The sequence below is a fragment of the Leucopleurus acutus genome (assembly GCF_964270905.1).
Source record: "Leucopleurus acutus genome assembly, chromosome: 16".
NCBI lineage: Eukaryota > Metazoa > Chordata > Mammalia > Artiodactyla > Delphinidae > Leucopleurus > Leucopleurus acutus.
Genome location: NC_139158.1, coordinates 57,833,561 through 57,847,519, shown reverse-complemented (window position 1 = coordinate 57,847,519; position 13,959 = coordinate 57,833,561). Strand labels below are relative to the sequence as shown.

Sequence of the window (13,959 nt, the reverse complement as noted above, 5' to 3'; positions counted from 1 at the left end):
TACTTAATCAGCCTGTATCAAGGGAGGCGCACTGTGTCTTCAGTTCTAGGCATTTATTGAGCATAGCCAATGCGCTAGGTTCTTAACACAGGTGTTACTTCGTTAACCCTATACTACAGAGGACAAAGCAGAAGCTCAAAAGCAGCACTGCTACAGTACCGCACTTAGCGTCACACCACGACGCTGACTCCTAGGCCCTTTCTGCCCCGCAGCGAGAGTTGGGGTAGAGCGATGACCGGCGCCGGGGTCTTCGGGACCGCAGGGCTCAACTCTGCTGGCTTGGTTAGCAGAGGGACCGGATCCGAGGCAGCGAACGGGAAAAGGGTGCTTCAGGACCGCTACGCAGGGTCTGCCTCGCCGGTCTAAGCGATAAAACTAGAGCACTAGGGCGCTTCGTTAGAGGTCGGAAAGGCCTCGCCTTATCCCAGGATCCGCGTTAGAGGTCTGCCTCCAGGGCCGCGTGCCCCGCCCACGCACGCATGCGCCGACCCCTCGTCCCGCGCAGCTCCCGCCCCGCCCTCAGGATTGACCGCCCGAGCCACCGTCCGCACAGCCCCGCCCCGCACGGCCAGGGGAAGGAGAGCCGGTTGTGCCCTGTGGTGTGCGCGCGCGCGCGTGTTTGTGTGTGTGTGAGTGTGTTTGTGTGTGTGTGTGTGTGTGTGTGTGTGTATGTATATGTGTTCGTGGGGCACCGTCTCAGCCCCGGGAAGATGGTGGCGGCGGCGGCGGCGACTGAGGCGAGGCTGAGGAGGAGGACGGTGGCGACGCCAGCGCCCGGGAGCAGGAACAGCAGGCGGTGCCGGGACTGGGACGCGACCAGGGCTGGGAGGCCAGGGCTGGGGACCCGGCTGCGCCTCCCACGGCGGCGGCGGCGGCTGCTGCTGTTGCTGCTGCTCCCGCCGCTGCTGCTGCTTCCCTGGGCGGCTGAGGCCGCGGCGGCAGCGACGGCGGTGTCGGGCTCAGCCTCAGCAGAGGCCAAGGAATGCGACCGGCCCTGTGTCAACGGCGGCCGCTGCAATCCTGGCACTGGCCAGTGCGTCTGCCCCGCCGGCTGGGTGGGCGAGCAATGCCAGCACTGCGGGGGCCGCTTCAGGTGAGTGGTGTGGGGGGGGTGTCGGAGGGTAGGGCTCAGCCAGAGGCCGAGGCTTAAGGGCCGCTCGAGACGGCCCCAGGCCGGAGGCGGCTGCCCGACAGAAAGTGGGGGGGATAGGGCCGCCCCATGGTGTTTGAAGACCATTTGCTTCCTGGGAGGTCATCGTCTCTGGCCTGGGGTCTTCCTGTAAGAGAAGTTGAAAAGGTTCGAGGCAAGGGTGGGGGCACCCCAAAGGGGTTTGGGCGCGGCGGACTACATGGGACGAAAGCTTAGGATCCCGAAGAGTTTCAAAGCCAGTCTCTGAAACTGGGCCTCTTTTGGAAAAACGAGGTATAAAAGAAAAGGTGAGAGAGCCAGTCTTCCTTAAACATTTCTTTGGAACAACCCTTCGTTCTCTAGAGCCTGATGAGTTCCTGGACTGATTGGAGATGTGGGGTACTCCGAAGAAACAGGGCCCTGGGAGAGCTTCGTTGTCTGGAGATAGAAGGGAAAAGGGTAGGATTGTGAGATATTAGAGATAGAAGAACCATCGGTTATTGGCTAAAGGAAAGTGAAGAAACTAGCCTTTGGAAGCTCACTGGAGGAGGCGGATTGGAACAAGGTCTGTCATGGAGAGGGCATCGAAGGAGGTTCCTGTTTGCCCTGGTTTCTGGAGAATATGGAGTTCTGAGTTGGCCTGGTTCAGGGCAGTACCTCTTGGAGAGATCACTCATTGATTAATTAGTAGTTAAGTATTATTTGCTTTAGTTGTGCAAGGATTTCTGGATAATACAAACAAATAGATTAGCCAGACTTTGGCCTAGTCCACAAGGAGTTTGGAATATAGCTAGAGAAAGATTTGTACGTAGATAACCATAATCATAAGGGCTACAGAGTCATTCATGCTTTTGGCAGATATTTACTGAATTTTTTTGATGTCAGATAGGGAAGAGTGGGGAAATATGAAGAACAAGACAGGCAGGGTCCCTGCTCTCATAGATCTTACATTCTAGTGGGGAGACAGACAAGAAGTAAATAAATAAGTGAAAGAAAAGAACAAATAATTTTAGGTAATGGTAAGTGCTGTCAAGAAGGTAAGTCAGGATGGCCTGATAGACAATTATAACCAGTTGGTAACTTTAGGAGAAGGCACTCATTTGAAGTGACATTTGATCTGAGACCTGAATGAGGTAAGGGAGAACCTGTGGGAATTCAGGGGCAGAGAGGGTGTGACTAGCTGAGGGGGTACAAGGGATATTTTGAGGAGGAGGTGACGTTGGATTTGAGTACTTGAGGATAGTAGGATTTGGAAGTGTGGCACTGGGAAAAAAATTTCAGATGGAACAAAGGATGGAAACAAAATTGTGGAGACCAGAAAGTAAAGTATTGCTAGTGCCAGGGTATATAGAAGAGAATTGCGAGAGAGAAGTTTGGAACCGTAGAATTATAGACTCACGTAATGTCAGATCTTCAAGGGAACACGGAGAACGTTGAAGAGCTGAGCTCTTTGTCGTTATGGAGAAAGCAAGTGATTTCAAGACTAGTGTACTGTAGGGCCAGCCTTGTACCTTTACTTAGGGTTCTGGGTAATGTGGTTCTGGTTTATGAACTACATTAATCTACACAAACTTGTTGAGGGCTACTCTGGGTTGGGTTATGAGATTACAGTGGTTAACGAGACAGACACAGTCCTGCTCTTACGGAGCTTACATTCTAGCTTGGGAACAGTAATCAATTCCTTACGATTTTTCTTAAAGCTATGGAAGTGAATAGGAGGGGGCAAACGGAGGACTTGATTTAGTTTGGAAAGGTAAGGTTAGTGTCTGAATAAGTGGCTTTTGAGTTGAGATCTGAAGGGTGAAATGCCACCACCTACATGGGAGGTGGGGTGCTGAGGGTCCAGTACGTACAGAGGCTTGGAGATGAGAGGGATCATGGCAGGATGGATAGAAAGCCAGGTGGCTGGAGCAGAGAGAGTAAAGGGGAGCAAGACTGGTGAGATAGGAGCCAGGCCTTGTGGAGCCCTGTTGGTTGGGTTGAGAATTTTGACCTTTAGCCTGTGAGCAGTAGAATAGCATAGTTCATCTTGTTTTCATGACATTACAGGCTTTTAGATTGGCGCCAGAGCAGGAATGGCCTTTGAAGATGGGGCCAGACCATTTTGAATTTGAGGAACTTCCACGATCAAGTGAATGGATGGTTGGGTCAGAGGAGAGTTCTTCAAGTTCTGAAAATCTGGGATGCCTTAGTAGACCGTGGGGGCCCACAGAGTGGGGAGGGATATATATAGCTAGATCAGTCTGTCTAATGTTCAGAGAAGGTGGACTCACTTTAAGCATGAGAGATGGTGGGCAACTAGATTGGAACTGTTGACATGGGTCAGGACAGCGGTAACGAGAACTTGAGATAAGCTGTGGGAATGGAGGCAGGGTTAGGTGCTCGGTGGTATTGTAGAGGTGAATGACAGATCTTTCTCTGAAACTGGCTTGCTCTTGGGAAGAGAGAGGGGGATGGTGAAGGAAAGAAAACTAGATCCTATCTTAGTTGATTGAGAGGACGGTGTTACCATTAACAGACACAGGGACACAGGAGGAGCAGATTTGAGATGTTTAATTTTGCACATACTGAGATTGGAGTGTTTACAGGGTTTCTACCTTGTGGGACAGGTGTAAGTATTGGAGTCATCTACATATAGAGAAAGCAGGTCCAAGTGTTCACGTGGACAGTCCAGAGGATTGGAGAAAAGCTACTTGTTAGGGGGAACATCCAGTCCTGACACTGGTTGTCTCAAATGGCGTCATCCGTGAGTGAAGGGGCACCCCTGGTTGTTGTGGACACTCCACTTGAGCCAGTTCCAGCTGGTATCAGTGCTCTTTCCTGGGCAAAGAGTTATGACCTTTATTCTGATAATTTCATTATATTTTGTGGGATTCTGGAATTTGCATTTTAAAAAAAGGAAAGTAAGGGACTTCCCTGGTGGTACAGTGGTAAAGAATCCACCTTCCAATGCAGGGGACGCAGGTTCGATCCCTCGTCAGGGAACTAAGATTCCCCCATGCCACGGGCAACTAAGCCCACACCACAACTACTGAGCTCGCAAACCTCAACTAGAGAGCCCGCATGCCGCAAAGTACAGAGCCCACGCGCTCTGGAACCTGCACACCACAACTAGAGAGAGAAAACCCACACACCACAACTAGAGTGAAGCCCGTGTGCCCAACAAAAGATCCCACATGCCTCAGCCAAGATCCTGCATGCTGCAACTAAGACCCGATGCAGCCAAAGATAAATAAATAATAAATCTTAAAAAAAAAGAAGCAATATTTTAAAAAAGTGAAAGTAAGAGGAACTTACATTTCTAGGCTTTAAAAAAAACCTTTCATTAAATTTTTAGTTGTAGGATTTTTTAGGGGAAGAGTGAAATGTTGGTTTTTATTATGTGTTGGTATGGGTCTTGATTTAACTTACAAACCTCTTTGTTATTAAACTTCGAGACATTAGAATGAATACCTTTCTGGTTTGGGTCAGCATTAGGTTGGTGTGATTTTTAAGCCTTTTAGTTCCATAAATCCTGTGTTACAATTGCTGTTATAAGGTCCTTTTTATTAATTGAAAGGAATGTAGGATAATAAGAGGGTTAGATTTCACTAAAGTTATCATACTGAGTCCATACTACATGCCACGGACTGGATCAGGCATTTTCATGTATATTGTGCCATTTAATCTTCAGGACAACTCTGAGGGTGTTGTTTACAATTTGGATTATTGTGTGGTTATAGTTAGAAAATCACTTAATTTTTTTTCCAAATATAAGATACTATAGAAATGATTAATTACAGAGGATAAAGTTAATGGTGTCAGTTTAATAAAAATAACTATGAAATCTTTGGTGGATGATTTCTAAAGCAATGCCACTTCCATTCATTTTTATGTGATTCAGTAATCATGTTTTTCTACTTGTGATATCACCATCGAAACTTTTGTTTGGAGGATAAATATATCACATTAAGTTAGAAAATAAAGATGTTAAGCTCATTTATGAAATTAATACGCATTTAATTCTTTTAAGTTCCTGTATACAACTTCTGGGAGGTTAGAATACAATAACCTGCTGAATTAGAGCCTTATAGTTGCCCATGATATTAATACTGTCTATAGAAGAAAAAGAAAGGCATTTATTCAGCATCTGTTTTGTGCACAGCACATTGCAGTAATAGTAGTAGTAATAGTTGCAGCAGTAGCTGCTTCCATTTTTCTAGCATTTCTCCATTTTTTCCAGGTGTTGTGTCAAGGGCCTTTTAGAAATTATTCTTTTTAATCCTTAGAGTGAAGTTATTCCCATTTCACAGTTGGGTAAACCGAAGCTTGGAGATACAGAGTAACTTGCCCAAGGTTACACAACTTGTGAAAAATTGAGATCTGAACTCAGGCCTTGTCTAATTCCCAAACATATGCTTTCCTTTATACCATTTGGCCTCTCATTTTTTCTGAGTCGAGTCATCCTTTATGGACATTATTTGGAAGGGCTGACATAATCCCAACACTCTGAGAAACAAAGGAGGGAAAATAGGTTTGTTACAATAGGAAAGCTAGCATAAAAAAAAAAATCTTAATTTACTTGAATCTGTCTGGCTACTGGCCTGAGGACATAAATATGTTTTTCTAACTAGTGAAGTGAAAATTCTGGAAAATAAAATTTGATATAAGAAGGTAAAATAAATACTTATTTTGCTTACAGTAATTACTAAGAAGTATTAACCTGAAGCTCTAAATTTATGTTCATGAATCAAATTTAGACTTGTCTGTTTTTCCCAGTAGAATATAAGCTCCATGAGGCAGGAATTTTTATCTGTTTTGCTCACTGTTATATTCCCAGAGCCTAGAGCAGTGGCTGAGACATAGTGCTCAATAACTATCGTTGAATGAAGGAATGAAGTTCTGCTATATATTCTTTATGACTTAAAAAAAAGTCATCTGTACCTATATGACTGCCGTGTTTGTCTTTTGTCCTTTTATTTCTCCTGAATTTCATTGTCTTGTCTTCCACTGTTTGCTGGGAATCTTTATTGGGATGTTGTGCTGTCCACCTCATACTAAGCCACATCGAAGACCAAACTTCTTATCCTCATTGAAAAAAATAGTGTTCTCCTTTGTACTTCCTTATTTCAGTAGCAAATTCTACTTTAGATAACCAAAGGTCAAAACTTAGGAGTAATCTTTTGCTCCTTCTGTTTGTTCTCCCTTCTCTAAAGTCTTAGAAATGTGTTCCTTTCCATTTTTCCTGCTGCCATCCTAGTGCACCTGGCCCTTCACCTTATTGCTGACCTGCCTCTGTTGCACCCTGGCTGGTTTCTTGCACCTCCAGAATACATTCTACCCTGTGTCATATAATCCCCTGAGAACATGTATCACTGTCTTGCTCAGAAACCTTCCTAACATACAGAGGGACCTAGGGCCAGATCATTAAACTCCATACCAAGGAGTTTGGGCCTTATCCTCTTGTTTTGTTTTTGTATTTTATTATTTTATTTATTTTGGCCATGCTGCACAGCTTGCAGGATCTTAATTCCCTGACCAGGGTTTGAACCCGTGCCCTGAAAGCACAGAGTCCTAACCACTGGACCACCAGGGAATTCCCTGTTTTGTTTTTTGATTGAAATACAATTTATGTACAATATTATGTTAGTTTCAGGTGTACTACATAGTGATCTGACATTTGCGTACATTATGAAATGATCACCATGATAAGTTTAGTAACTATCTGTTCCCATACAAAATTACTGTAGTATTATTGACCATATTCCTTATGCTGTATATTACATCCCTGTGGCTTATTTATTTTATAATTGGCTGTTTGTAACTCTTAATCCCCTTCACCTATTTTACCCCTACCTGGGCCTTATCCTCTTGGAATTGATAACATGGTCTAAATTACTGACTTTTTAATACCGAATCTCCCAATGTTCCAATCATGTTGGGCACATGATCCAAACCCTGTTACCGCGGGCAGTAGTTTTAACTTGTTTCTCTGATACTGCATAACTGGGATTGCCAATTTCCAGCTCAGGATCAGGCTGTTCTCACTGCCCTGTACTTTAGCTCTTTTTATCTAGTTTCACATTCAGAGGCTCATTAATTGTCACTCTATTTGTAAATTGTATTGGATACAATTTCTATCAAAGTTCTTTTAGTGACAGATGCCCAACTCAGACAAGCTTAAGAGAAAAAAATGGGAGAGATTTATTGGTTTATGTGACAGAAAAGTCCAGGGGATATTGTTGGCTTCATATGTGGGTAGATCCAGGTGACCAGTTGGTCTCTCTCCTCTCTTTACTGGCCTCACTTTCAGGCAGGCTCTCTTCATGTGATGTCTCCAGGAGCTAAATCACACTGGAAAAGAGTAACTTTTCCTTAGGAGCGTGTAACAGATAAGGAAGAGTGAGAGTCTCGCTGGTTGGTCCCTTGTCCTTTACTGAAGCAGTCACTGTGGCTAGTGTCCTGGGAATGTTCTGACTGATTAGACCTGAGTTGAGTACCTCTCTGGAGCTGGGGGATGAGGGTCCAACTTCATAGATGGAAGGACTGAGAAAGGGGAAGGAAAACGGAAAACACACTGTCACCAGAAAGTGGGGCCAGTACCGGGCGGGTGAGGACAGTGACATCGCTGCCTATTCTTAGAACCTGCTGTTTGGTGAATACTCAGTAAGTGTTGATGATGAAAATTGGGAATGGTCTGGAAAATATCGTATCATGCTGGTCCCCCAGTTTATCAGAAATTCACTCCATGAGGGACCCACTATGTGGAATGTTGAGGTTACTGCAGTGAAGACTGTTCTGTGTTGAGAGCCAAGTCATTGAATGGCAGTTATTCATCCCTTGATATGTGACAGGGAAAAAAGAGAGGATTATGGGAAGAATCAACAAAATATGTGCTTATGTTGTGTGAATTTATGTTATTTTGGGTGGAAACTTTATATAAAATACATAACAGACCTTTCAAGCTTTTGGCTGATTCCTGGAAGAGTTTACTTAGATGAAAAGGTAAAAATATGTTTATTGAGTAAAAAGAAAAATTTAGCATGAATGTCTTAATATAATTGCCTAATATGTTTGAAAGCAGGTATCTGACATTTAAACTTTACCTCTGTGAAAGGTTCCCAAGATAGGCAAATGCATTTTATTTACTACAGTATAGAAGACAGATAAATATATAGGAAAAAAGCAGAGTATGTTTATGATCAAAACAGTTTTTACTAATTGTGATTAACTTATTTAATAAATTTGTAGGTTATCTTTATCTTGAGAATTAAATATAGAAGTAGGTACCTGTTAGCGTGGTTGAACAGAAATCATATTGGTTTTTCTCTTTAAATACAATCTTGTTCCTAAAACTGAAATGAAACTGTGGTTGTACTTTCCCTAATGATTGTATCTAGAAATTCATCAGCCACTAACCTATTATGAAACTTGTTTCTCATTTATACTCTTTACTATTTTCTGTGATTTCCCAAATGCATGATGGCAAAACTGCCTCTTATTCATATGTTATATACTAATCTAATCCTTCGTTTTGTTGCTTTCTTCCTTCCATTTTTCCTTTTCTCCCTATACTTTCAAACTGGCCCTTTATTGTTAGCCTGACTTTTTCTAATTTTTCCTCCTTAGGGTGAATTTCTTTTATTTCCCTTGCTTTTTTCTTTCTCCTCCTTTTATTGATGTCATATCCCTTTAACTGCTTTTCTTTTAACACCTGAGACCGTGGTTTGATTTCATCCTTTCAGATTTTAATTCTTTAAGTTTTCTGTTTTTTCAAGTACACTTTTTTTTTCATTTTTTTTTTCAAGTACATTTTGAGTGAAGCTTAATTCAGGCTATTTATTAACGTGTTTACTTATCTAGAATTCTCTTTCACTTATAGAAGTCAATTTTAGTTATGGCTGAATTGCCTCTTTATTGTTTTAGAATTTGACATTAACGGTGTACAGTTATTAAGTTGAATGAATTTTCCAATTAATTCCTCTTGGTACTTTTTACATTCTAATTAAGGATTTTCTAATTTGTTTATTAATAAGCCTATAAGCATTAGAGGCTGAAATTGTGTCAGGTGCTGTTAAGGGACACAAAAGTAACCTCTTGACCAGTGTTTCCTATATTTTTTGATTCACAAATCCTTTCACAAAAATGTATAATCTTGTGGACTACCTTAATTACACATTAAAAAATGTATCCTATTTTTGATAAGGTGATTTTAAATAGTAAAAAGTAACTTCCTATTAAACATTATAACATACATTTTGAATACAGTTTGTAATGATATTCATAATATAAAAAGAAAAATTTCTTTTCCCTCTTTAACATGTATTTTAAATTAATTGAGTAAGGAGAAGCATTATTTATACACAAATAAAAAGTGACATTTAGTTTGGGGATCGAATATATATTAAAATAGAGATTGTATTTGGCTCTGCTTTATACTATAGAAATAGACAACTTTCCTGTCCTCATGTTTGTTATTCATCCATTTGTGCTTTAAAAATTATTTCTTAGAATTTTTTTGTGTTTTGTTTCTAAATGATAAAAAGATAGTGGTTTTCAGCTGTATGTAAGCATTCCTTTGCAAATAGCATACTTCCTGTGTGGATGGTTTTTCAAAATTGAATGAAAAGGCCAAACTGGCTGTAATTGTCACTTAATTTTCCCCTTTCGCATTGGTTTTTGAAATACTGGAGACATCTTGCAAAGTTATACAAGGATTTTTCTTTTTTCTCCCATATCTCTTCCCTCTTGTGTCTCCCTCCCTCCCACCCTCCCTATCCCACCCCTCTGGGTGCTCACAAAGCACCGAGCTGATCTCCCTGTGCTATGCAGCTGCTTCCCACTAGCTATCTATTTTACGTTTGGTAGTGTTTATATGCCCATGCCACTCTCTCACTTTGTCACAGCTTACCCTTCCAAGCCCTCCCCATATCCTCAAGTCCATCCCTAGTAGGTCTGTGTCTTTATTTCTGTCTTACCCCTAGGTTCTTCATGACATTTCTTTTTCTTAGATTCCATATATATGTGTTAGCATACGGTATTTGTCTTTCTCTTTCTGACTTACTTCACTCTGTATGACAGACTCTAGGTCCATCCACCTCACTACAAATAACTCAATTTCGTTTCTTTTTATGGCTGAGTAATATTCCATTGTATATATGTGCCACATCTTCTTTATCCATTCATCCGATGATGGACACTTAGGTTGTTTCCATCTCCTGGCTATTGTAAAGAGAGCTGCAATGAACATTTTGGTACATGACTCTTTTTGAATTATGGTTTTCTCAGGGTATATGCCAAGTAGTGGGATTGCTGGGTCATATGGTAGTTCTATTTGTAGTTTTTTAAGGAACCTCCATACTGTCCTCCATAGTGCTGTACCAATTCACATTCCCACCAGCAGTGCAAGAGTGTTCCCTTTTCTCCACACCCTCTCCAGAATTTATTGTTTCTAGATTTTTTGATGATGGCCATTCTGACCGGTGAGAGATGAGATCTCATTGTAGTTTTGATTTGCATTTCTCTAATGATTAATGATGTTGAGGATTCTTTCATGTGTTTGTTGGCAGTCTGTATATCTTCTTTGGAGAACTGTCTATTTAGGTCTTCTGCCCATTTTTGGATTGGGCTGTTTGTTTTTTTGTTGTTGAGCTGCATGAGCTGCTTGTAAATTTTGGAGATTAATCCTTTGTCAGTTGCTTCATTTGCAAATATTTTCTTCCATTCTGAGGGTTGTCTTTTGGTCTTGTTGATGGTTTCCTTTGCTGTGCAAAAGCTCTGAAGTTTCATTAGGTCCCATTTGTTTATTTTTTGTTTTTATTTCCATTTCTCTAGGAGGTGGGTCAAAAAGGATCTTGCTGTGATTTATGTCATAGAGTGTTCTGCCTATGTTTTCCTCTAAGAGTTTGATAGTTTCTGGCCTTACATTTAGGTCTTTAATCCATTTTGAGCTTATTTTTATGTATGGTGTTAGGGAGTGTTCTAATCTCATACTTTTACATGTACCTGTCTAGTTTTCCCAGCACCACTTATTGAAGAGGCTATCCTTTCTCCACTGTACATTCCTGCCTCCTTTATCAAAGGTAAGGTGACCATATGTGCGTGGGTTTATCTCTTGGCTTTCTATCCTGTTCCATTGATCTGTATTTCTGTTTTTGTGCCAGTACCATACTGTCTTGATTACTGTAGCTTTGTAGTGTAGTCTGAAGTCAGGGAGCCCGATTCCTCCAGCTCCGTTTTTCGTTCTCAAGATTGCTTTGGCTATTCGGGGTCTTTTGTGTTTCCATACAAATTGTGAAATTTTTTGTTCTAGTTTTGTGAAAAATGCCACTGGTAGTTTGATAGGGATTGCATTGAATCTGTAGATTGCTTTGGGTAGTATAGTAATTTTCACAATGTTGATTCTTCCAATCCAAGAACATGGTATATCTCTTCATCTATTTGTATCATCTTTAATTTCTTTCATCAGTGTCTTATAATTTTCTGCATACAGGTCTTTTGTCTCCTTAGGTAGGTTTATTCCTAGATATTTTATTCTTTTTGTTGCAATGGTAAATGGGAGTGTTTTCTTGATTTCACTTTCAGATTTTTCATCATTAGTGTATAGGAGTGTCAGATATTTCTGTGCATTAATTTTGTATCCTGCTACTTTACCAAATTCATTGATTAGCCCTAGTAGTTTTCTGGTGGCATCTTTAGGATTCTCTATGTATAGTATCATGTCATCTGCAAACAGTGACAGCTTTACTTCTTCTTTTCCAATTTGATTCCTTTTATTTCCTTTTCTTCTCTGATTGATATGGCTAAAACTTCCAAAACTATGTTGAATAAGAGTGGTGAGAGTGGGCAACCTTCTCTTGTTCCTGATCTTAGTGGAAATGCTTTCAGTTTTTCCACCATTGAGGATGATGCTGGCTGTGGGTTTGTCATATATGGATTTTATTATGTTGAGGAAAGTTCCCTCTATGCCTACTTTCTGCAGGGTTTTTATCATAAATCGGTGTTGAATTTTGTCGAAAGCTTTCTCTGCATCTATTGAGATGACCATATGGTTTTTCTCCTTCAGTTTGTTAATATGGTGTATCATGTTGATTGATTTGCGTACATTGAAGAATGCTTGCATTCCTGGAATAAACCCCACTTGATCATGGTGTATGATCCTTTTAATGTGCTGTTGGATTCTGTTTGCTAGTATTTTGTTGAGGATTTTTGCATCTATGTTCATCAGTGATATTGGCCTGTAGTTTTCTTTCTTTGTGACTTCCTTGTCTGGTTTTGGTATCAAGGTGATGGTGGCCTCGTAGAATGAGTTTGGGAGTGCTCCTCCCTCTGCTATATTTTGGAAGAGTTTGAGAAGGATAGGTGTTAGCTCTTCTCTAAATGTTTGATAGAATTCGCCTGTGAAGGCATCTGGTCCTGGGCTTTTGTTTGTTGGAGGATTTTTTTTTTTTTTTTGCGGTACGCGGGCCTCTCGCTGCTGTGGCCTTTCCCGTTGCGGAGCACAGGCTCCAGACGCGCAGGCTCAGTGGCCATAGCTTCACGGGCCCAGCCGCAACACGGCATGTGGGATCTTCCAGGACCAGGGCGTGAACCCGTGTCCCCTGCATTGGCAGGCGGATTCTCAACTACTGCGCCACCAGGGAAGCCCTGTTGGAAGATTTTTAATCACAGTTTCAATTTCAGTGCTTGTGATTGGTCTGTTCATATTTTCTTACTGATTCAGTCTTGTCAGGTTGTGCATTTCTAAGAATTTGTTCATTTCTTCCAGGTTGTCCATTTTATTGGCATAGTGTTGCTTGTGGTAATCTCTCATGATCTTTTGTATTTCTGCAGTGTCAGTTGTTACTTCTCCTTCTTCATTTCTAATTTTATTGATTTGAGTCTTCTCCCTTTTTTTCTTGATGAGTCTGGCTAATGGTTTATCAATTTTGTTTATGTTCTCAAAGAACCAGCTTTTAGTTTTATTGATATTTGCTATTGTTTCCTTCATTTCTTTTTCATTTATTTCTGATCTGATCTTTATGATTTCTTTCCTTCTGCTAACTTTGGGGTTTTTTTGTTCTTCTTTCTCTAATTGCTTTAGGTGCAAGGTTAGGTTGTTTATTCGAGATGTTTCCTGTTTCTTAAGGTAGGGTTGTATTGTTACAAACTTCCTTCTTAGAACTGCTTTTGCTGCATCCCATAGGTTTTGGGTTGTCATGTCTCCAGTCATTTGTTTCTAGGTATTTTTTTATTTCCTCTTTGATTTCTTCAGTGATCACTTCTTTATTAAGTAGTGTATTGTTTAGCCTCCATGTGTTTGTATTTTTTACAGATCTTTTCCTGTAATTGATATCTAGTCTCATAGCGTTGTAGTCGGAAAAGATACTTGATACAATTTCAATTTTCTTAAATTTACCAAGGCTTGATTTGTGACCCCAAGATATGATCTATCCTGGAGAATGTTCCATGAGCACTTGAGAAAAATGTGTATTCTGTTGCTGGAATGTCCTATAAATATCAATTAAGTCCATCTCCTTTAATGAATCATTTAAAGCTTGTGTTTCCTTATTTATTTTCATTTTGGATGATCTGTCCATTGGTGAAAGTGGGGTGTTAAAGTCCCCTACTATGAATGTATTACTGTCGATTTCCCCTTTTATGGCTGTTATTATTTGCCTTATGTATTGAGGTGCTCCTATGTTGGGTGCATAAATATTTACAATTGTTATATCTTCTTCTTGGATTGACCCCTTGATCATTATGTAGTGTCCTTCTATGTCTCTTGTAATAGTCTTTATTTTAAAGTCGATTTTGTCTGATATGAGAATTGCTACTCCAGCTTTCTTTTGGTTTCCATTTGGATGGAATAC

General features: G+C 40.9%; 1 protein-coding gene across 3 annotated transcripts in view; it reads left to right on the top strand.

Moving 5' to 3' along the window:
* Nucleotides 1–551: 551 nt before the first annotated feature.
* The window catches only part of ATRN (attractin), a 175,850-nt gene continuing 162,442 nt past the window's right edge, over nt 552–13,959 (top strand). For all 3 annotated transcript variants that reach the window (XM_082858005.1, XM_082858002.1, XM_082858003.1), the window contains exon 1: nt 552–1,093. In XM_082858005.1, coding sequence (XP_082714131.1) covers nt 711–1,093 — 383 coding nt within the window. In that variant the 5' untranslated portion in view covers nt 552–710. The remainder of the gene's footprint in view (nt 1,094–13,959) is intronic.